The sequence below is a fragment of the Mastacembelus armatus genome, chromosome 20, assembly GCF_900324485.2.
Source record: "Mastacembelus armatus chromosome 20, fMasArm1.2, whole genome shotgun sequence".
Taxonomy (NCBI): domain Eukaryota; kingdom Metazoa; phylum Chordata; class Actinopteri; order Synbranchiformes; family Mastacembelidae; genus Mastacembelus; species Mastacembelus armatus.
Window position 1 is genome coordinate 400,443 of NC_046652.1, and position 24,007 is coordinate 424,449.

At 42.2% G+C, this 24,007-nt stretch overlaps 1 protein-coding gene across 2 annotated transcripts; it reads right to left on the reverse strand.

Annotated features, from left to right (window-relative positions):
* Positions 1–5,844: 5,844 nt before the first annotated feature.
* Positions 5,845–22,831, reverse strand: LOC113121511 (NACHT, LRR and PYD domains-containing protein 12-like). 2 transcript variants are annotated; one of them, XM_026292078.1, is made up of 9 exons: positions 22,816–22,831; positions 20,851–22,642; positions 18,489–18,662; positions 16,902–17,075; positions 15,111–15,284; positions 14,500–14,673; positions 8,367–8,540; positions 6,576–6,749; positions 5,845–6,138 (listed from the first exon to the last, which is right to left on the reverse strand). In XM_026292078.1, coding segments are annotated over exons 1-9 (3,063 nt in total). In that variant the 5' UTR covers positions 22,817–22,831; the 3' UTR covers positions 5,845–5,912. The 2 variants fall into 2 exon arrangements, 1 of the variants encoding a protein (XP_026147863.1); XR_003294740.1 differs by lacking the exons at positions 5,845–6,138; positions 6,576–6,749; positions 8,367–8,540; ... (3 more) ...; positions 20,851–22,642; positions 22,816–22,831 and adding exons at positions 11,861–13,693; positions 13,807–13,856 and having other exon boundaries at positions 14,500–14,544.
* Positions 22,832–24,007: the final 1,176 nt, after the last annotated feature.

Here is a 24,007-nt window from a genome sequence, read left to right on the forward strand (position 1 = left end):
TGGTCCATCCATGAAGATCTGAACCATGTTTTTAGCTTATAGCCTATATATGTTAACACAATATTTGATTTCCAATGGGTGACATACAATATCTTGGTAAGCCTCCTGATACCACTGATAGGGCTGCAACAAACCATTATTTTGATCATCCATTCATCTAACGATTATTACAACAATCAACTAATCGACTAATTGTATTTCACCAATTAATCAATCAGTAGGCTTTGCTCTATTACTCACTTTTTACAGTTGATTAAATATATGGAGTTACACATTCTAACTAATTAATGAGGTCATCACTTCAGCTTTTGGAAATGTCCAAACCTATTGTACAATTACTAGGAATTTTTACAACACAAAAAATATCTATATTTGGCAGAAACAATGAGATGACAGACAGACATATGGATAAGGAACAAAATAAAGGGAAGTGATCAGACATTTGATTCTTGGAGAAATGATTTAATCCCAACATTAGCTCCCTTAAAAAAACCTTCTAATGCTCTAATAATCCAAACAGTCCTGAGCTAGATGAAGCTTTAATCTGTGCAAACCAAACTATCACTTTAATGGAATGATTTCTTTCTTTTTGCATTCACTAATAAACATATTTTCTCATTAGCTAGCTCCACACTGGAGAGCTGCTTAAAGCTGGAATTCTAACTCAAAGTGACACTGAGACTTTTTTTCAGATTTAATACTGTAAAGCTGCTTTAAATCAGTGGTTCTCCAACTTTTTAGACCAAGTTCCACCATAATGACCAACATTAAAATACAGTAGCGTAATGGGCCTAACTATTCAGCTACAGCTCTGAACAGTTAAAAAACCAGGCAGTTTTCTTCCTAAGAACAAGATTTCTTGTTGTCAGCCACTTTAACATTGGAGATCCACAGTTTGAACATTAGAACTGCACTGTGCTTACACACAGCTGAATTTAGTGATTCCTCTGTGTACCACTACTGGGACCCGTACCACACTTTGAGAACCACTTCTTTAAATCAATATGTTGTATAAGATGCCATATAAATGAACGTGATGTGACTGGAGTGTCGATTGCAGAGCTGGTGCAAATGTCTCCACATCAACTTAACAGCCTTCGGGACTCACATTTCAATAAGAGCTAAAAACAGCTGGCAGCCAACATTCAATCAACATTTCTATGGACCGACCTGATTCCCCAAGTGCCGTCTTGTGTGTAGATTCAGCTGCTTCTCCCTCCACTTTATAGGTTTACAACAGGCTCTGGATCTGGACAAGTGATGGTCCTTTGGATCTCTGGCCAGACTTTCTTTCTAATCTTCTTTGCTGAGCCAAATATCTGGAAACTTGCATTTTCCAGGCATCACGTTTCAGCGGTGTAGTGAATGTAAATATATACATGTATTGAACATGAAGGTTTATTATGTCTAGTTTTTGAATCATCAAGATCACAACCATCTTAATAATTTGGGGCACCAGATCCTTTTTTGGTGGATCAACCAGTCAGTGATACATGAAATCAGTCTACAATCTGAGAGAGAGTTCTCCTGATCCAGTGACGTATTTACTGTGTGAAATAACATCAATGATACCAGTCAGTTGTCTTTTTAAGATTTATTCAGCTATTTACATTATTTCCACAGGGGGAAAGAGAAATTAGAAAGAGAAAGAGAAATGAGCTGAGTTAAAGAATCAAACAGAACAGTCTAACAGCAGGTTGTTTGCAGTGGTGGAAAAGAAATCTTGAAATTAATTTATGTTCAGTGTTTGAGTCTGAGGTCTAAACATACAGTGGGTACGGAAAGTATTCAGACCCCTTTAAATTTTTCACTCTTTGTGTCATTGCAGCCATTTGCCAAAATCAAAAAAGTTCATTTTATTTCTCAATGTACACTCAGCACCCCATCTTGACAGAAAAAAACAGAAATGTAGAAATTTTTGCAAATTTATTAAAAAAGAAAAACTGAAATATCACATGGTCATAAGTATTCAGACCCTGTGCTCAGTATTGAGTAGAAGCACCCTTTGAGCTAGTACAGCCATGAGTCTTCTTGGGAATGATGCAAGAAGTTTTTCACACCTGGATTTGGGGATCCTCTGCCATTCTTCCTTGCAGATCCTCTCCAGTTCTGTCGGGTTGGATGGTGAACGTTGGTGGACAGCCATTTTCAGGTCTCTCCAGAGATGCTCAATTGGGTTTAGGTCAGGGCTCTGGCTGGGCCAGTCAAGAACGGTCACAGAGTTGTTCCGAAGCCACTCCTTTGTTATTTTAGCTGTGTGCTTAGGGTCATTGTCCTGTTGAAAGGTGAACCTTCGGCCCAGTCTGAGGTCCTGAGCACTCTGGAAGAGGTTTTCTTCCAGGATATCTCTGTACTTGGCCGCATTCATCTTTCCTTCAATTGCAACCAGTCGTCCTGTCCCTGCAGCTGAAACGGGGATTGTAGGGATTGTATTGGGCAGGTGATGAGCAGTGCCTGGTTTTCTCCACACATACCGCTTAGAATTAACGCCAAAAAGTTCAATCTTGGTTTCATCAGACCAGAGAATCTTGTTTCTCATAGTCTGGGAGTCTTTCATGTGATTTTTTGCAAACTCTATGCGGGCTTTCATGTGTCTTGCACTGAGGAGAGGCTTCTGTCAGCCCACTCTGCCATAAATCCCCGACTGGTGGAGGGCTGCAATGATAGTTGACTTTGTGGAACTTTCTCCCATCTCCTTACTGCATCTCTGGAGCTCAGCCACAGTGATCTTTGGGTTCTTCTTTACCTCTCTCACCAAGGCTCTTCTCCCACGATTGCTCAGTTTGGCTGGACGGCCAAGTCTAGGAAGAGTTCTGATCATCCCAAACTTTTTCCAGTGGATGTCCACTGTGCTCTTAGGAACCTTGAATGCTGCAGAAATTCTTTTTTAACCTTGGCCAGATCTGTGCCTTGCCACAATTCTGTCTCTGAGCTCCTTGGGTAGTTCTTTCGACCTCATGATTCTCATTTGCCCTAACATGCACTGTGAGCTGTAAGGTCTTATATAGACAGGTGTGTGCCTTTCCTAATCAAGTCCAATGAGTTTAATTAAACACAGCTGGACTCCAATGAAGGAGCAGAACCATCTCAAGGAGGATCAGAAGAAATGGTTAAATATGAGTGTCACTGCAAAGGGTCTGAATACTTATGACCATGTGATATTTCAGTTTTTCTTTTTTAATAAATTTGCAAAAATTTCTACATTTCTGTTTTTTTTCTGTCAAGATGGGGTGCTGAGTGTACATTAATGAGAAATAAAATGAACTTTTTTGATTTTAGCAAATGGCTGCAATGACACAAAGAGTGAAAAATTTAAAGGGGTCTGAATACTTTCTGTACCCACTGTAGTTTAGGCGGAAGTTCTAGTAATTATGGAGATCAACTGAGATTAGTGTGAGACAACCAGCACAGCCACAGGTTACTTGCTTGTCTTCGGGTTTACTGGGGCTTGGTCCGTTTGTCTGTGGGCTGGTCTGACTGCAGTCTGCCAGCAGGAGTAGGAGAGAGTAGATGTTCCCCCGAGTCTTGGGCTTTGGGCCTGAGTCCGTTCGTCGTCTTTCTTGCTCTCCTTTTGGCCTCCGCACGGTCGTCTCATGGAGTTGGTTGATGTAAGATGGTCAGCTGGAGGACAGCCACACGCAGAGAGGATGTCTTTATTTTTTCTCTGCTGGGCAGTAAACCAATCTCTACTTCATGGTTCTCCTGCAGCTCTTTCTGAGAGCCTTTGAGCTTGAGAGTCTGGACATCTCTTAAGTTTATCTGAATCTGTCTGTACCTCTGTCCATTTCTGTTCTCTTCGGGGTGTTCAGTTCCCCAGAGTTCAGTTCCAAGTGATCATTCTCAAGTCTGTTTCAAGTTCCAGTTCTGTCGTTCAGTTCTTGTTCTCTTTTCTTCTTTTTCTCAGTTCTGCTGTGCCTGTCTGCGCTGGGCGGGTGATCTATCTGGTTCTTTGTGCATAACACAATGTGATTTGTCCAGGAAGTTCTCCATATTTGGTTCAGTCTCCTGACTGTGATGGGCAGTCTCACTAATCTCTGTGAATCAAGAGATTATTCTATTCTTGAAGTGTTGTATGTTTTTAAGACTGCTTCCTAAGATGGGAACATAATTTCTTTTTTCACCCAGCAAAGTTTAAACACATGACAAACTTAATAACTAATCAGAGTCAGTCTGAATAGTTCAGCACAACATAAATGAAAATCAATAAACTTCATAGTTATATAGAGATTAACTACAAGCAGGAATAACATAAACAATAACACAGTTTCTATATCACATGGTAGTCTGACAATGATGCTCTGTAGGTCTGGTCACACATGTTATATGTTTATCAACCAAAGCAGGAATATAAGGACAGGATATGAAAACCAGTTCATAAGTCATTGTATAGGTTTCAGGTCTTGTCTAAAAAGGGAATAGTCTTAAGGTATTTATGGCAGGAGGTGATCAGGGGGAGTCTGTTCGTTAAGAGGGGTTCTCTTTGTGAGGGCCATTGGCCTGCTCTTTGTCAAAAGGGGAGTCTTGAAATTGCAGTACTTGTACCATCCCTGGTTGTTTACCTTAGTGGGTCACAGAGTTTCATAGTCATAAATTGTCAGAGGATATCACTCCTCCCTCACTCTGGAATGTGACCATATACTCCTGCCTTTGGTTCGCTACAAGTGGGAGGACAGAGTTTCAGCCTGACCAAGTGTTGTTGCTGCTTTCAGCCACTAGATGGAGACACAACATGAGTCCCCTCATACAGAGACACAGGCCCAAGGGCCCCTGAGCTCTGGGCCCCTGCTTAATCCAGCCCTGATTATTAAGACAGTTTCCAGCTCTATGGATTCTGGGCTGCTCATACACGCTGATAAACACATTTGAATGACATTCAATAAATAGACACTTTCTACGTGATATATTCTGAAGCTGAAATTTGGAGAAGATAAACATGTTTGTTTGTTTAAAATCTTTGCAAATTTCTTAAAAACACAAGGTCTGAGAGTCCTTCAGGTGCTTCATGGCAAACTTCAGGTGGGCTGTCATGTGCCTCTTACTGAGGAGTGGCTTCCGTCAAGACCCTAATTGCTAATTTCAAGACCCGTTGAGACTTGTAAGGATCTGCAGGAACCTCAAATCAAACACAGCCTGTAGTTCTTTGGGTGCAGGTGTTTTCCTGAGCCAAGACAAAAACACAATTTAGAAAGATTTTACAATGAAATGAGCAAAAACACTTTGTAAAATCAGGCTTTAAAAATTAGATGAAGACAATGTTTCAGTGTTACTCACAGGATTTGCCTTTGGAAGACTGAATCACTCTTTTCACATCTAAGCCAAAGCTGTTGGAAGAAACATCAGTTAGAAGGTGAGTAAGTAAATAATCAGGTAAGTAAATAAATAATTAGATTCTCTTTTCCATCAGATTTTTCCTTAGTTCATCACAGGCTGTAGTTTTGATTCATTCCTTCACATTATGGATTAAACTGTTTACTGCTAGAATTAGATCAGACTGGACTGAAATGATCACAAACGTTAAATTGACCTGATTTGCTGATTCAGAGTCCACATGACCTCTGACAGAACCTATGACTCAGCCCACTGCTCTGGTCTTCACTGTGACTTTAAGGTGAACGAGGATTTGGTTCAGACAGGGATCCTGTTTGAAGACTGGATTTTTTCCACATTGTTGATTGGCTACGGATAAATTCTCATGTGAGACATTAAACTGATCCTGATTCAGTGCAAGTTAGCAATAGATGACTATACTGATCAACCCAGTTTCCATGGTGACCGACCAGGCCAAAGTGAACCACTGTTGGATTGAAATGCAGCCAATCCTGAACCCTGTCCCTGTTCTCCTCTCACAACTTCACCGAGAAGGTTGGATCTTTACAGGAAATCCTGGATCTTTGCTATAATACTGACTAGGTTTAGTCCAATCCTGCTGAAAGCACCATGGACTGACTCCAGACCTCTACTGACCTCAGAGTCTGCAGTCTACAGTCTGGACTCTCCACAAGATCACACAGCTGCTGCACATCTGGATCCTCCAGGTTGTTGTAGCTCAGGTCCAGGTGTCTCAGATGGGAGGGGTTGGACTTCAGAGCTGAGACCAGATAACCACAGCTGGTCTCTAACAAACTGCAGCCAACCAACCTGAATAAAGAACCAAAGATGTGACGTTAGAAACCAAAGTTCCTCTTGAAAGTGTTGAATGTTTCAGAATGCGTTCAGAGCTGAAGAAGGTTTAGAAAGTAGAAGTTTAGAAAGTGGAAACTCCAAACAGCTGAAGCCAACAGGATGCAGTTCAAAGCAGTCCCAACCAAAAAGAGACAAAGAGCTGTCATTAATATGAATGCCAACATGCTGCTGCTTCAATAAAGATGGAGTGACTTCAGCTCTGAAACTCTGCCAGCTCCACCTGTGGCTCCATCTATACAAACCCATCTTGTGCAGCCACATTTCTCTGAGAGGGAAAACAGCCTTTCCCATGAAGATCCTCAGTGTGGATCAGTCTAATATCAGCCTCATGTCTGCAGCACAGCTTTCACATCACATTCATCTCAGAACACAACCTAAACATGGGGTCTGACCTCAGAGTCTCCAGTCTACAGTATGGACTCTGCAGTCCACCACACAGCTGCTGCACTCCTGGATCCTGCAGGTTGTTCAGACTCAGGTTCAGGTGTCTCAGATGGGAAGGGTTGGACTTCAGAGCTGAGGCCAGATAACCACAGCTGGTCTCTGACAAACTGCAGTTCCACAACCTGAATAAAGAAGCAAAGGAGGACATCCAATGTGACACTGATGTTGATGACAATGAGGATGGTGATAATGATGATGACAATTCTTTTTATTTTCATTAGAATAATGAGATGAGATCAACTTGATTAATCCCTGAAGGGAAATGTAGAATGATAATAATGAGAAGAATAATATGAGAACAGTCAGAATAATAGTAATAATAGTCTGACTATATCATGATATTATTGTCAGCACATGGGAAGAGAAGCTGCTTTCCAGCCAACAGCAGAATCAATCTAGTTGATGGCTCATACTGTCACTGTGCAGCTTTGAAGTTTCCTGCTTAAAGTTTGTTGACCCAGTTCCGAAGTGCAACAAAACAATGTATTGACTTGTTCCTCTTTATTCTATCTGAGCCAAGGAAGCTCACCCAGGCTCTCCTGTCTCTGTCTCCTGTCTCTTCTTCTCTGGCTTTATTCACCTGATAACATCATATCAGGATGGATTTTTAATAGTGCCCACTCTGTACTGGGTCGACTTCAAAACTTGGATTTTCTTCTAAAATGAAAGAAACTGATTCAAAAACACTTTTTCCTAAAACTTTAGAGAGAAATGTCAGATGAGTAACTGGTCTCTAACTGGATCAAACTGAGGGGTCAACATGGTTTTTCAGTAACGGAGTGACCACTGCATGTTTGAAATCAGCTGGGAACACACCTAGACTAAGGCAGTTATTAATGAAAGAGCTGAAAACCTCCTTAAGGACTTTAGCAGGAACTCTATCCAGGGGACAGGGGGGTTGGTTTCAAGTGTTTCACCACTTCAGAAAGAAAAGACAATGAAACAGGGTCAAAGTGCTTGAAGACACAGAGCAAATCAAACCCTGAGCCCAGTCCCAAACAGGGTTAGCAAGGTCTTGTCTAGCAAAAGTCCTGTTGTCACTAAAAGGTTCTTGTAGAGACATTGGACAGTCCACTGATGGATGGATCAGTGACAGGTTTGCTAAATAAAGCTCTTGGGCCATGAGAGTACCTGACCAGGATTTTGGACAAACAGCCAGATGGAGCAGTTTGAATGGTTTTCTGGTAGTCCTTCAAAGAGTTTCTCAGGATTCCCAGAGACACATGGAGCCGGTTTTTCTTCTACTGACGTTCTGCCTGTGGGCAGGGGCCAATAATCTAGTCCAGGACCTGTCTGGATTTCTATGTGGAAGAAGCTGTCTGGAAGTTGAGGTTCAGCTTGTGCTTAGGGTTCACCAAGTAGTGCTTCTGGTTTGGCTTTGTCTCCAGGAAATTAATGGAAGTCAATGGAATGTCCTCTGAAGTGAGGGAAACACACCTGTCTGTGTGTGTTCTCAACCATCAATATCAATGATCAAAGAAATATTTCTACTGCATCAAAGAAACTGGATCCATTTCCAACAAATATTAGTTCAGAGGATTTTCTGCTGACACATGTGACTCTTTAGACACAATGAGACCAACTTTCTGTGAGACTTAAGACTGAATTTAGCCTCAGAAAAATCCAAAGAGAGGAAAGAAAATCAACTTCAATAGAAGTTATGTCTGTGCAAACACTGAGTTCAAATAATAATTCAACTCTAAAGATCTCCAATAGTAACAAACAGTCAGTGAACTGACTCCAGAGTCTCCAGTCTACAGTCTGGACTCTGCAGTCCACCACACAGCTGCTGCACTCCTGGATCCTGCAGGTTGTTTCCACTCATGTCCAGGTGTCTAAGATGGAAGGGGTTGGACTTCACAGCTGAGACCAGATAACCACAGCTGGTCTCTGACAAACTGCAGTTCCACAACCTGAATAAAGAAGCAAAGAAGGAGATCCGATGTGAAACTGATGTTGATGACAATGAGGATGGTGATAATGATGATGACAATTCTTCTTCTTTTCATTAGAATAATGAGATGAGATCAACTTGATTAATCCCTGAAGGGAAATGTAGAATGATAATAATGAGAAGAATAATATGAGAACAGTCAGAATAATAGTAATAATAGTCAGCAAAACAATGGACTGAATTATTCCTCCTTATTCTATCTGAGCCAAGGAAGCTCCCCCAGGCTCTCCTGTCTCCTGTCTCTTCCCTCTCTGCATCTTCTTCTCTGGCTTTATTGGCTGCAGCCTCAGCACAGCACAGAGGTAAAGCAGCAGCAGCAGCTCAGACACTAAACACAGATCAACCACCTGGACACATGATTTCATCTGTGTGTCTCTGTGCTCCACATGTGCTTTCATTTCTATGGGATCAACTTTATAGAGACACTGTGGATTTGTTCTTCACAATGAGATTTGGATTAGGGAACAAACTGGGTGGACAGTGTCAGGACCAAAGCTGCTGGCTTCTGTTCAGGAACAAAAACTACTCAAAGGTTCTTCACACAGCATCAGCATTTCAGGTCTTGGCAATGACAACAGGCTGAGAACTGCTTTCTAATGGCCCAGTCCCAATGCACAGACCAGATCATGTCATTGTGTTGGGACTGATCCCCACTGTGTCATTGGCCAATAAACAGAATTCTCCAACTTTTTAGACCAAGTTCCACCATAATGACCAACATTAAAATACAGTAGCGTAATGGGCCTAACTATTCAGCTACAGCTCTGAACAGTTAAAAAACCAGGCAGTTTTCTTCCTAAGAACAAGATTTCTTGTTGTCAGCCACTTTAACATTGGAGATCCACAGTTTGAACATTAGAACTGCACTGTGCTTACACACAGCTGAATTTAGTGATTCCTCTGTGTACCACTACTGGGACCCGTACCACACTTTGAGAACCACTTCTTTAAATCAATATGTTGTATAAGATGCCATATAAATGAACGTGATGTGACTGGAGTGTCGATTGCAGAGCTGGTGCAAATGTCTCCACATCAACTTAACAGCCTTCGGGACTCACATTTCAATAAGAGCTAAAAACAGCTGGCAGCCAACATTCAATCAACATTTCTATGGACCGACCTGATTCCCCAAGTGCCGTCTTGTGTGTAGATTCAGCTGCTTCTCCCTCCACTTTATAGGTTTACAACAGGCTCTGGATCTGGACAAGTGATGGTCCTTTGGATCTCTGGCCAGACTTTCTTTCTAATCTTCTTTGCTGAGCCAAATATCTGGAAACTTGCATTTTCCAGGCATCACGTTTCAGCGGTGTAGTGAATGTAAATATATACATGTATTGAACATGAAGGTTTATTATGTCTAGTTTTTGAATCATCAAGATCACAACCATCTTAATAATTTGGGGCACCAGATCCTTTTTTGGTGGATCAACCAGTCAGTGATACATGAAATCAGTCTACAATCTGAGAGAGAGTTCTCCTGATCCAGTGACGTATTTACTGTGTGAAATAACATCAATGATACCAGTCAGTTGTCTTTTTAAGATTTATTCAGCTATTTACATTATTTCCACAGGGGGAAAGAGAAATTAGAAAGAGAAAGAGAAATGAGCTGAGTTAAAGAATCAAACAGAACAGTCTAACAGCAGGTTGTTTGCAGTGGTGGAAAAGAAATCTTGAAATTAATTTATGTTCAGTGTTTGAGTCTGAGGTCTAAACATACAGTGGGTACGGAAAGTATTCAGACCCCTTTAAATTTTTCACTCTTTGTGTCATTGCAGCCATTTGCCAAAATCAAAAAAGTTCATTTTATTTCTCAATGTACACTCAGCACCCCATCTTGACAGAAAAAAACAGAAATGTAGAAATTTTTGCAAATTTATTAAAAAAGAAAAACTGAAATATCACATGGTCATAAGTATTCAGACCCTGTGCTCAGTATTGAGTAGAAGCACCCTTTTGAGCTAGTACAGCCATGAGTCTTCTTGGGAATGATGCAAGAAGTTTTTCACACCTGGATTTGGGGATCCTCTGCCATTCTTCCTTGCAGATCCTCTCCAGTTCTGTCGGGTTGGATGGTGAACGTTGGTGGACAGCCATTTTCAGGTCTCTCCAGAGATGCTCAATTGGGTTTAGGTCAGGGCTCTGGCTGGGCCAGTCAAGAACGGTCACAGAGTTGTTCCGAAGCCACTCCTTTGTTATTTTAGCTGTGTGCTTAGGGTCATTGTCCTGTTGAAAGGTGAACCTTCGGCCCAGTCTGAGGTCCTGAGCACTCTGGAAGAGGTTTTCTTCCAGGATATCTCTGTACTTGGCCGCATTCATCTTTCCTTCAATTGCAACCAGTCGTCCTGTCCCTGCAGCTGAAACGGGGATTGTAGGGATTGTATTGGGCAGGTGATGAGCAGTGCCTGGTTTTCTCCACACATACCGCTTAGAATTAACGCCAAAAAGTTCAATCTTGGTTTCATCAGACCAGAGAATCTTGTTTCTCATAGTCTGGGAGTCTTTCATGTGATTTTTTGCAAACTCTATGCGGGCTTTCATGTGTCTTGCACTGAGGAGAGGCTTCTGTCAGCCCACTCTGCCATAAATCCCCGACTGGTGGAGGGCTGCAATGATAGTTGACTTTGTGGAACTTTCTCCCATCTCCTTACTGCATCTCTGGAGCTCAGCCACAGTGATCTTTGGGTTCTTCTTTACCTCTCTCACCAAGGCTCTTCTCCCACGATTGCTCAGTTTGGCTGGACGGCCAAGTCTAGGAAGAGTTCTGATCATCCCAAACTTTTTCCAGTGGATGTCCACTGTGCTCTTAGGAACCTTGAATGCTGCAGAAATTCTTTTTTAACCTTGGCCAGATCTGTGCCTTGCCACAATTCTGTCTCTGAGCTCCTTGGGTAGTTCTTTCGACCTCATGATTCTCATTTGCTCTAACATGCACTGTGAGCTGTAAGGTCTTATATAGACAGGTGTGTGCCTTTCCTAATCAAGTCCAATGAGTTTAATTAAACACAGCTGGACTCCAATGAAGGAGCAGAACCATCTCAAGGAGGATCAGAAGAAATGGTTAAATATGAGTGTCACTGCAAAGGGTCTGAATACTTATGACCATGTGATATTTCAGTTTTTCTTTTTTAATAAATTTGCAAAAATTTCTACATTTCTGTTTTTTTTCTGTCAAGATGGGGTGCTGAGTGTACATTAATGAGAAATAAAATGAACTTTTTTGATTTTAGCAAATGGCTGCAATGACACAAAGAGTGAAAAATTTAAAGGGGTCTGAATACTTTCTGTACCCACTGTAGTTTAGGCGGAAGTTCTAGTAATTATGGAGATCAACTGAGATTAGTGTGAGACAACCAGCACAGCCACAGGTTACTTGCTTGTCTTCGGGTTTACTGGGGCTTGGTCCGTTTGTCTGTGGGCTGGTCTGACTGCAGTCTGCCAGCAGGAGTAGGAGAGAGTAGATGTTCCCCCGAGTCTTGGGCTTTGGGCCTGAGTCCGTTCGTCGTCTTTCTTGCTCTCCTTTTGGCCTCCGCACGGTCGTCTCATGGAGTTGGTTGATGTAAGATGGTCAGCTGGAGGACAGCCACACGCAGAGAGGATGTCTTTATTTTTTCTCTGCTGGGCAGTAAACCAATCTCTACTTCATGGTTCTCCTGCAGCTCTTTCTGAGAGCCTTTGAGCTTGAGAGTCTGGACATCTCTTAAGTTTATCTGAATCTGTCTGTACCTCTGTCCATTTCTGTTCTCTTCGGGGTGTTCAGTTCCCCAGAGTTCAGTTCCAAGTGATCATTCTCAAGTCTGTTTCAAGTTCCAGTTCTGTCGTTCAGTTCTTGTTCTCTTTTCTTCTTTTTCTCAGTTCTGCTGTGCCTGTCTGCGCTGGGCGGGTGATCTATCTGGTTCTTTGTGCATAACACAATGTGATTTGTCCAGGAAGTTCTCCATATTTGGTTCAGTCTCCTGACTGTGATGGGCAGTCTCACTAATCTCTGTGAATCAAGAGATTATTCTATTCTTGAAGTGTTGTATGTTTTTAAGACTGCTTCCTAAGATGGGAACATAATTTCTTTTTTCACCCAGCAAAGTTTAAACACATGACAAACTTAATAACTAATCAGAGTCAGTCTGAATAGTTCAGCACAACATAAATGAAAATCAATAAACTTCATAGTTATATAGAGATTAACTACAAGCAGGAATAACATAAACAATAACACAGTTTCTATATCACATGGTAGTCTGACAATGATGCTCTGTAGGTCTGGTCACACATGTTATATGTTTATCAACCAAAGCAGGAATATAAGGACAGGATATGAAAACCAGTTCATAAGTCATTGTATAGGTTTCAGGTCTTGTCTAAAAAGGGAATAGTCTTAAGGTATTTATGGCAGGAGGTGATCAGGGGGAGTCTGTTCGTTAAGAGGGGTTCTCTTTGTGAGGGCCATTGGCCTGCTCTTTGTCAAAAGGGGAGTCTTGAAATTGCAGTACTTGTACCATCCCTGGTTGTTTACCTTAGTGGGTCACAGAGTTTCATAGTCATAAATTGTCAGAGGATATCACTCCTCCCTCACTCTGGAATGTGACCATATACTCCTGCCTTTGGTTCGCTACAAGTGGGAGGACAGAGTTTCAGCCTGACCAAGTGTTGTTGCTGCTTTCAGCCACTAGATGGAGACACAACATGAGTCCCCTCATACAGAGACACAGGCCCAAGGGCCCCTGAGCTCTGGGCCCCTGCTTAATCCAGCCCTGATTATTAAGACAGTTTCCAGCTCTATGGATTCTGGGCTGCTCATACACGCTGATAAACACATTTGAATGACATTCAATAAATAGACACTTTCTACGTGATATATTCTGAAGCTGAAATTTGGAGAAGATAAACATGTTTGTTTGTTTAAAATCTTTGCAAATTTCTTAAAAACACAAGGTCTGAGAGTCCTTCAGGTGCTTCATGGCAAACTTCAGGTGGGCTGTCATGTGCCTCTTACTGAGGAGTGGCTTCCGTCAAGACCCTAATTGCTAATTTCAAGACCCGTTGAGACTTGTAAGGATCTGCAGGAACCTCAAATCAAACACAGCCTGTAGTTCTTTGGGTGCAGGTGTTTTCCTGAGCCAAGACAAAAACACAATTTAGAAAGATTTTACAATGAAATGAGCAAAAACACTTTGTAAAATCAGGCTTTAAAAATTAGATGAAGACAATGTTTCAGTGTTACTCACAGGATTTGCCTTTGGAAGACTGAATCACTCTTTTCACATCTAAGCCAAAGCTGTTGGAACAAACATCAGTTAGAAGGTGAGTAAGTAAATAATCAGGTAAGTAAATAAATAATTAGATTCTCTTTTCCATCAGATTTTTCCTTAGTTCATCACAGGCTGTAGTTTTGATTCATTCCTTCACATTATGGATTAAACTGTTTACTGCTAGAATTAGATCAGACTGGACTGAAATGATCACAAACGTTAAATTGACCTGATTTGCTGATTCAGAGTCCACATGACCTCTGACAGAACCTATGACTCAGCCCACTGCTCTGGTCTTCACTGTGACTTTAAGGTGAACGAGGATTTGGTTCAGACAGGGATCCTGTTTGAAGACTGGATTTTTTCCACATTGTTGATTGGCTACGGATAAATTCTCATGTGAGACATTAAACTGATCCTGATTCAGTGCAAGTTAGCAATAGATGACTATACTGATCAACCCAGTTTCCATGGTGACCGACCAGGCCAAAGTGAACCACTGTTGGATTGAAATGCAGCCAATCCTGAACCCTGTCCCTGTTCTCCTCTCACAACTTCACCGAGAAGGTTGGATCTTTACAGGAAATCCTGGATCTTTGCTATAATACTGACTAGGTTTAGTCCAATCCTGCTGAAAGCACCATGGACTGACTCCAGACCTCTACTGACCTCAGAGTCTGCAGTCTACAGTCTGGACTCTCCACAAGATCACACAGCTGCTGCACATCTGGATCCTCCAGGTTGTTGTAGCTCAGGTCCAGGTGTCTCAGATGGGAGGGGTTGGACTTCAGAGCTGAGACCAGATAACCACAGCTGGTCTCTAACAAACTGCAGCCAACCAACCTGAATAAAGAACCAAAGATGTGACGTTAGAAACCAAAGTTCCTCTTGAAAGTGTTGAATGTTTCAGAATGCGTTCAGAGCTGAAGAAGGTTTAGAAAGTAGAAGTTTAGAAAGTGGAAACTCCAAACAGCTGAAGCCAACAGGATGCAGTTCAAAGCAGTCCCAACCAAAAAGAGACAAAGAGCTGTCATTAATATGAATGCCAACATGCTGCTGCTTCAATAAAGATGGAGTGACTTCAGCTCTGAAACTCTGCCAGCTCCACCTGTGGCTCCATCTATACAAACCCATCTTGTGCAGCCACATTTCTCTGAGAGGGAAAACAGCCTTTCCCATGAAGATCCTCAGTGTGGATCAGTCTAATATCAGCCTCATGTCTGCAGCACAGCTTTCACATCACATTCATCTCAGAACACAACCTAAACATGGGGTCTGACCTCAGAGTCTCCAGTCTACAGTATGGACTCTGCAGTCCACCACACAGCTGCTGCACTCCTGGATCCTGCAGGTTGTTCAGACTCAGGTTCAGGTGTCTCAGATGGGAAGGGTTGGACTTCAGAGCTGAGGCCAGATAACCACAGCTGGTCTCTGACAAACTGCAGTTCCACAACCTGAATAAAGAAGCAAAGGAGGACATCCAATGTGACACTGATGTTGATGACAATGAGGATGGTGATAATGATGATGACAATTCTTTTTATTTTCATTAGAATAATGAGATGAGATCAACTTGATTAATCCCTGAAGGGAAATGTAGAATGATAATAATGAGAAGAATAATATGAGAACAGTCAGAATAATAGTAATAATAGTCTGACTATATCATGATATTATTGTCAGCACATGGGAAGAGAAGCTGCTTTCCAGCCAACAGCAGAATCAATCTAGTTGATGGCTCATACTGTCACTGTGCAGCTTTGAAGTTTCCTGCTTAAAGTTTGTTGACCCAGTTCCGAAGTGCAACAAAACAATGTATTGACTTGTTCCTCTTTATTCTATCTGAGCCAAGGAAGCTCACCCAGGCTCTCCTGTCTCTGTCTCCTGTCTCTTCTTCTCTGGCTTTATTCACCTGATAACATCATATCAGGATGGATTTTTAATAGTGCCCACTCTGTACTGGGTCGACTTCAAAACTTGGATTTTCTTCTAAAATGAAAGAAACTGATTCAAAAACACTTTTTCCTAAAACTTTAGAGAGAAATGTCAGATGAGTAACTGGTCTCTAACTGGATCAAACTGAGGGGTCAACATGGTTTTTCAGTAACGGAGTGACCACTGCATGTTTGAAATCAGCTGGGAACACACCTAGACTAAGGCAGTTATTAATGAAAGAGCTGAAAACCTCCTTAAGGACTTTAGCAGGAACTCTATCCAGGGGACAGGGGGGTTGGTTTCAAGTGTTTCACCACTTCAGAAAGAAAAGACAATGAAACAGGGTCAAAGTGCTTGAAGACACAGAGCAAATCAAACCCTGAGCCCAGTCCCAAACAGGGTTAGCAAGGTCTTGTCTAGCAAAAGTCCTGTTGTCACTAAAAGGTTCTTGTAGAGACATTGGACAGTCCACTGATGGATGGATCAGTGACAGGTTTGCTAAATAAAGCTCTTGGGCCATGAGAGTACCTGACCAGGATTTTGGACAAACAGCCAGATGGAGCAGTTTGAATGGTTTTCTGGTAGTCCTTCAAAGAGTTTCTCAGGATTCCCAGAGACACATGGAGCCGGTTTTTCTTCTACTGACGTTCTGCCTGTGGGCAGGGGCCAATAATCTAGTCCAGGACCTGTCTGGATTTCTATGTGGAAGAAGCTGTCTGGAAGTTGAGGTTCAGCTTGTGCTTAGGGTTCACCAAGTAGTGCTTCTGGTTTGGCTTTGTCTCCAGGAAATTAATGGAAGTCAATGGAATGTCCTCTGAAGTGAGGGAAACACACCTGTCTGTGTGTGTTCTCAACCATCAATATCAATGATCAAAGAAATATTTCTACTGCATCAAAGAAACTGGATCCATTTCCAACAAATATTAGTTCAGAGGATTTTCTGCTGACACATGTGACTCTTTAGACACAATGAGACCAACTTTCTGTGAGACTTAAGACTGAATTTAGCCTCAGAAAAATCCAAAGAGAGGAAAGAAAATCAACTTCAATAGAAGTTATGTCTGTGCAAACACTGAGTTCAAATAATAATTCAACTCTAAAGATCTCCAATAGTAACAAACAGTCAGTGAACTGACTCCAGAGTCTCCAGTCTACAGTCTGGACTCTGCAGTCCACCACACAGCTGCTGCACTCCTGGATCCTGCAGGTTGTTTCCACTCATGTCCAGGTGTCTAAGATGGAAGGGGTTGGACTTCACAGCTGAGACCAGATAACCACAGCTGGTCTCTGACAAACTGCAGTTCCACAACCTGAATAAAGAAGCAAAGAAGGAGATCCGATGTGAAACTGATGTTGATGACAATGAGGATGGTGATAATGATGATGACAATTCTTCTTCTTTTCATTAGAATAATGAGATGAGATCAACTTGATTAATCCCTGAAGGGAAATGTAGAATGATAATAATGAGAAGAATAATATGAGAACAGTCAGAATAATAGTAATAATAGTCAGCAAAACAATGGACTGAATTATTCCTCCTTATTCTATCTGAGCCAAGGAAGCTCCCCCAGGCTCTCCTGTCTCCTGTCTCTTCCCTCTCTGCATCTTCTTCTCTGGCTTTATTGGCTGCAGCCTCAGCACAGCACAGAGGTAAAGCAGCAGCAGCAGCTCAGACACTAAACACAGATCAACCACCTGGACACATGATTTCATCTGTGTGTCTCTGTGCTCCACATGTGCTTTCATTTCTATGGGATCAACTTTATAGAGACACTGTGGATTTGTTCTTCACAATGAGATTTGGATTAGGGAACAAACTGGGTGGACAGTGTCAGGACCAAAGCTGCTGGCTTCTGTTCAGGAACAAAAACTACTCAAAGGTTCTTCACACAGCATCAGCATTTCAGGTCTTGGCAATGACAACAGGCTGAGAACTGCTTTCTAATGGCCCAGTCCCAATGCACAGACCAGATCATGTCATTGTGTTGGGACTGATCCCCACTGTGTCATTGGCCAATAAACAGAAGCTTTGGAATCCCATTCATAGATTGTTGACAACTGACTGTGTCATATGTTTTCTCTGAGTTTCATCAAGTGAGAAAAATCAGACAGAAATGCAGAGAAAATCCAACATTATCATCAGCAAACTGATGCTTATTGTGTGGTTTTTGGGACAAAGCAAGACCCAGTGTCCACTACAGTGACGTGTTATTCCTCAAAAAGAAATAGGACTTTGTTTCTCACGTCCCAAAGTCTTCACTTCTATTCCAAAATGGAAATATTCCAACCTTTTTCCTTCTGGCTCTCAGGAGGATGTCAGATATTAGTTTGGTCCAATATTGACATATTGTTGGGATCAAAACTTGGACAAACACTGGACAGTTTCAGTTGAAACAGTTTCAGCTTTGGACTGTTTCCACAGTTTGTTTAGAAACACAAAGGATTCAGAACAACTTCCTGACAGATGATATTTTTGGGACACTCTGTTCTTCAAAGCTTCTATAGAAAGAAACACATCATTATTAATATGACTATTCAATATGAGTGAACACATTATTGAAGACAGCTCAGTGAAATGAAGTGAAACTGAAGGAATCATTCTTAGTCTGCTGAGAATAGAAGAACAATGAAAACACTGAATGGAACAACCAACATCCATAGGAGCTTTAGTTGTGGATTCAACATCTAAGATCTACAATAGTAACAGTCAGTGAACTGACCTCAGAGTCTCCAATCTACAGTGTGGACTCTGCAGTCCACCACACAGCTGCTGCACTACTGGATCCTGCAGGTTGTTGTAACTCAGGTCCAGTTCTGTCAGATGGGAGGGGTTGGACTTCAGAGCTGAGGCCACGACTTCACAGTGAGTCTCTGAGAGTCCACAGTCAGAAAGTCTGTGAGGACACATATATTAGAAAAGCTGTTATTATGACAGAGACAATATATTGAGTTGAATCACTTGATGTCAAACAGGGACATGTCCTGTTGTGTCTTCACATCAGTGGTTCAGCTGATCTTCTCTCAGTGGGTTGGACATGAAATAAGAATTTTTCTCACTCTCTGTCACACTGCACACGCTTCATCTTTGTTCTGCTTTCATCTTGGACAGGAAGCAGAGAAAACTCAGTTCTTTTGGAACAAGTACAAGATTAGTCAAAGAGTTGCTGATACAAAAAAAGCTGATTCAAAGTAAATGTTTGCAAAGTATATTGAAATGATCTCATTACTTCATTAGTCATTTAGCAGATTTCTTCAAAGTGCACTTTACTTTCAACAGATTTTGAAGTATACTTAGTGATATTTTCCAAAAGTCTGTTCATGGTTTGTGTTTTTACTTTAACCTCTTAGTCACCCCGCCCCCTTTTTTTGCTAATGGCCGACAACACGTAGATAAATAAAACTAGCTGCTGTTCTTACATTTTAAGAGTAATATTGACGGCCTTGGTGCCGATTGAAGCAAAAGCGTCCCAGTTTTCTATCGGCGCGCTGTAGAATGTGAAACATGACTCCCCTCCCCCTCTAGCGTCGAGCGCTGCCTGCCCAGTGTTGTCAAGCCTACATTTACAGTAGGAGTGGGGGCTGCGTTAAAGCCCACTGTTGCGTCATCTGGCAGGACATGCCATATGTTGATTTTTAGGCCTCATCATTGGCTACAAGATGCGTCTGTCGCCATTTCCGAACAATTTGACTGGCTAATTCTCCTGTCAATCGAAGTTAGACTATGCCCCCTGACTGGGATTTTCTCTGAGGATGTGAATTCTATTGGTTTTACCGTTAGTTACGCAGTGAAACGTAACAACACGTTTGATTGAGGCCTCATGTGATTCACAGAAGCTTGCTATGTCAAACTTTATTGAATAAACGGACAAAACAGCCGTAAACCGCTTCGTTTTACGGCTTATTATGAGGAGGACGATGGATTTATGGATTTACTGTACAATATTACGTCTTTTGGACTAAAACATGGGTGCACTTTGTTCTATGGATTCTAACGAACAGAACGATATGCGGCACTCCATGTTTGAGTACACCTATGAAGTTACACGAGAGAAAGGTAAAGAGCGGCGTTTTGTACTGTATGTTTACTGTTGTTAAATATTAAGAAACTGTAGTCGCTGTGATTATTCGATCCTAAATTGCTTTATGCCATTTTAATCGTGAGACTTTAAGGTTTTATTAGACATAAAATGTATTATACTTTATCCACATTTTTCGACGATCTTTTTGTGACAAAAAGTACACAATGTATGTGTTCCTGGCTGTGTTAAAGTGGACTCTTGGAAGTGGTCTAATTCCTGTGTACAAAGTTTCACTTCAAAATACTCTTTCATACTACATTTACTTCATGTGTTTTGGATGTTTGGACAGAATTCTTCTGAGAACTATGCAGAATCCTGAATATCACTAAAATCCATTTTAGTCCCATAGTTGTGCAGCCAACTAATACTTTGACCTCACTAATAGAAAACACAAACTTGTTCCTGTTTATTATTGTTGTTTCCTTGAATGACTTGTTTTGTTCAAAAGCCCTTAAATGGCTGGATTTAATAGTGTTAGACTTCAAATCAGTATTTGTTGGACTGACGTGTTTTGGACTTCATCAGTTTAGAATGTCTTCAAAGTGCACTGGGCTTTTCAAAGTAAGAGCATTTGAGAACATGCTAACAGGAAGTAGTGCTTTTAGTCCAACATCATTTGATTGGAATCTAAGTAAAGTATATACATTTCAGACTCAGTGTTTGGAGAATCCATTCAGAGGGCATTGTTGGTGTATTTATTAAACACACAATGATGCTTATAGTGGACTTATATTTACTAGGAATATCAATCCAATATCATTGTGTCTTTTAATGCAATATGTTCAACATGGTTGCAATTTAACACAATACCCAATACCCAATAATACATGTAAAATATGTTTTTCATGTACTAAAGCAGATTTATAGTGCAGCTTCCAGCAACTTCACTGGTTTCATTTTAACACAACTTCAAGTACTTCAAAGTATTTAAAAATTATACTCAATATACTTTTAGAAAATATACAAAAATATATTTTTTTCACTTGGGCACATCTGGACTTACTCAGCCTTTCTGCAGTTCCTCACAGCTGGAATCAGTCTCAGTCGTCCCTGGTCTGATGTGTTGTACTTCTTCAGGTCCAACTCATCCAGAACCTCCTCTGACATTTGCAGCATGTAGGCCAGAGCTGAGCACTGGATCTCAGAGAGACTCTTCCCTGATCTGTTCCTTGACTTCAGGAACTCTTGGATCTCCTGATGGACCGAGTGGTCGTTCAGCTCCATCAGACAGTGGAAGATGTTGATGCTTCTGTCAGAAGAGATATCATCACTGTTCGTCTTCTTCAGGTTGTTGATGGCTCTCTGGATTGTTCCTGGACTGGTCCCTGTCTGATCCAGCAGGCCTCCTAAGACTCTCTGGTTGGACAACAGACAGAGCCCATGAAGGAAGCGGACAAACAGGTCGAGGTGGCCACTTTTACTTTGCAGGGATTTCTCCATGGCTCTGAACAGGAAGTCATCCAGAGATGACCTTCTGTATTTTCCCCCCAGGAACTTCACCAGTACCTCTGTCTCCCTGTTGGTGTAACAATGGATCATGTACACTGCAGCCAGAAACTCCTGAACACTCAGATGAACAAAGCAGTAGACTGATTTCTGGAAGATCACACTCTCTCTTTTGAAGATCTCTGTACAGACTCCTGAGTACACCAAGGCCTCTGGGACATCCAGACCACACTGCTCCAGGTCTTCTTGGTAGAACATGATATTTCCTTCCTCCAGATGTTCAAACGCCAGCCTCCCCAGCTTCAGAAGAACTTCCCTGTCAGCCTCCGTCAGCTGCCGTGGACTCGTCTCATGTCCCTCATGGTATTTGTGCTTCTTCCTGTGTGTCTGAACCAGCAGGAAGTGTGAGTACAGATCAGTCAGGGTCATGGGCAGCTCTCCTCTCTGCTCTGTGGTCAACATGTGCTCCAGAACTGTAGCAGTGATCCAGCAGAAGACTGGGATTTGACACATGATGTGGAGGCTCCTGGATGCCATGATGTGTGAGATGATTCTTCTGGACAGCTCTTCGTCCCTGGACCTCCTCCTGAAGTACGCGTCTTTCTGGGTGTCAGTGAAGCCTCGGACTTCTGTCAGCCTGTCCACACACGTAGGAGGGATCCAATTGGCCGCCGTGGGTCGGGAAGTTATCCAGACCAGAGCTGAGGGAAGCAGATTCCCCTGGATGAGGTTTGTCAGCAGCTCGTTGACCGAGGCCTCCTGTGTGACATTAGACACCACCTTCCTGTTGTTGAAATCCAGTGAAAGTCTGCTTTCATCCAGGCCATCAAAGATGAACAGAACTTTACAGACAGCCAGCTGCTCTGCTGTGACCTTCTGTAATGTTGGATGGAAAACATGGAGCAGCCTGAGAAGACTGATCTGCTCATCTTTGATCAGGTTTAGCTCCCTGAAAGAAAGCAGGACCAGCAGGCTGATGTCTTGGTTTTCCGAGCCCTCTGCCCAGTCCAGACTGAACTTCTGCACTGAGAAGGTTTTTCCAACACCAGTGACGCCATTGGTCAGAACCAGTCTGATGGGTCTCTGCTGGTCAGGGGAGGCTTTAAAGATCTCGTGGCACTTGATTGGAGAATCATGGAGAGTCTCCATCTTGGAAATGGTCTCCAGCTGCCTGGCCTCATGTTGGGTATTAACCTCTTCACTCAGTCCCTCTGTGATGCAGAGCTCAGTGTAGATCCTGTTGAGGAGGGTTCCACTTCCTGTTGGATCAGGTCCTTCAGTCACACATTCACATCTCATCCTCAGACTGGTCTTATATTGATCTAAAACCTCCTGGAGACCAGAGTCCACTGGAAGACAAGAAACACTGTGATACCAGAGAAAGAATCTGAGGACAGAAAAGGTTTTTGTAACATTTCTAATCATCTTAAATGTCAATGCTGTGTGAGAGAATAACCACAGGGTGAAATAAGACGTCCTGTTTTCAGAGACCAGGACATCAACACACAGATGGACGTCTTACTTTGGACAGTGCTGCTCTGACAGGACCGGAGCTCCTCCACAGAAATTCCACTGTTCTTCTCTCTGTGAAGACATTTGCATACAGGTCAAAGGTCACAGGTTGTCATTTGTGTTTTGTGGACCTGCATGAGTCCATCCAGATCTATAGTTGGACACAGTCAGTTGCCTGGAGCACCTCCAGCTGTAGGAGGACTCGGGACTGGGGGTCTACACGCAGTGCTTTAGACACCTGTTGAACACAGTATGGTTGCAGATTCCTGTCTTTGTGTGAACAAAGTTTAGGGACTGGTTACTTCAAATTTGTCTAAGAATTGAGCCATCTTCAATTTACAATAGAATCAGGCTCTTATTGTGGGTCTGAGGGTCCAAGTTCAGGACTGAAAAATAGAGGAGGATGTTTGGACCGGTCACTCTTCATGGACAGACAGCTGGATCCTGAAGAACCTGGTCTCTGTCTGCAGAAAGAACAAATATTTGATATGTATAAATACCTGTAAGGGCAGATGTCAAATGTAACACAGCCTGTGATCAGGGTCTGATCATGACGTCATACTGGACTTCAGTAAAGAAGTCAGAGCCCATAAAAGTCCTGATCCCATACACAGTGGGTGGAGTCTCTGGACCAGATCCTATAGTAGAGCTGTAGTGTAAACATTCCAGCTCCCAGTTTAACTGTTTTCCCAGTGATTCATATTCATATATGGTGGATGATACTGAGAGTAATGACTCCCAGACTATAATGTCATATGAGCTGCTCTGGGATCAGCTGTCTGAAAACAAAGCCAGTGGATCAGAGAGCTAGTGGATCAGTCCTCTAGTCCACTATTTGTTTTCCTGCTTGTATGTCTCATGGTTCTGACCAGACTCTATGTTATCTGTCCTGTTAGTGCCACTGATTAAAGATAAGGCACCATAGAACATCAGAGGCCCATTTTCTGAGTGGGACACTATTCATGGTGTTGGAAACTATGGGTTGACTGGCTGCGTGCACCAACTACAGACTCTTAACACTGTTCAGTGTTTGATGCTGTGGCTGTGCTTCCTCCAGTCCCACAGTCTTAGAGAAACTGGCTCCCAGTGTTTTCTCCTGGCCATGAATGTTCCAAACCCTTCTCATCTCTTCTTCTGCTGTCCTTCTTCAGGATCTGTGGGGGCTTTCTTTAGTTTGCACATTGACTTTATTCATTATTTCC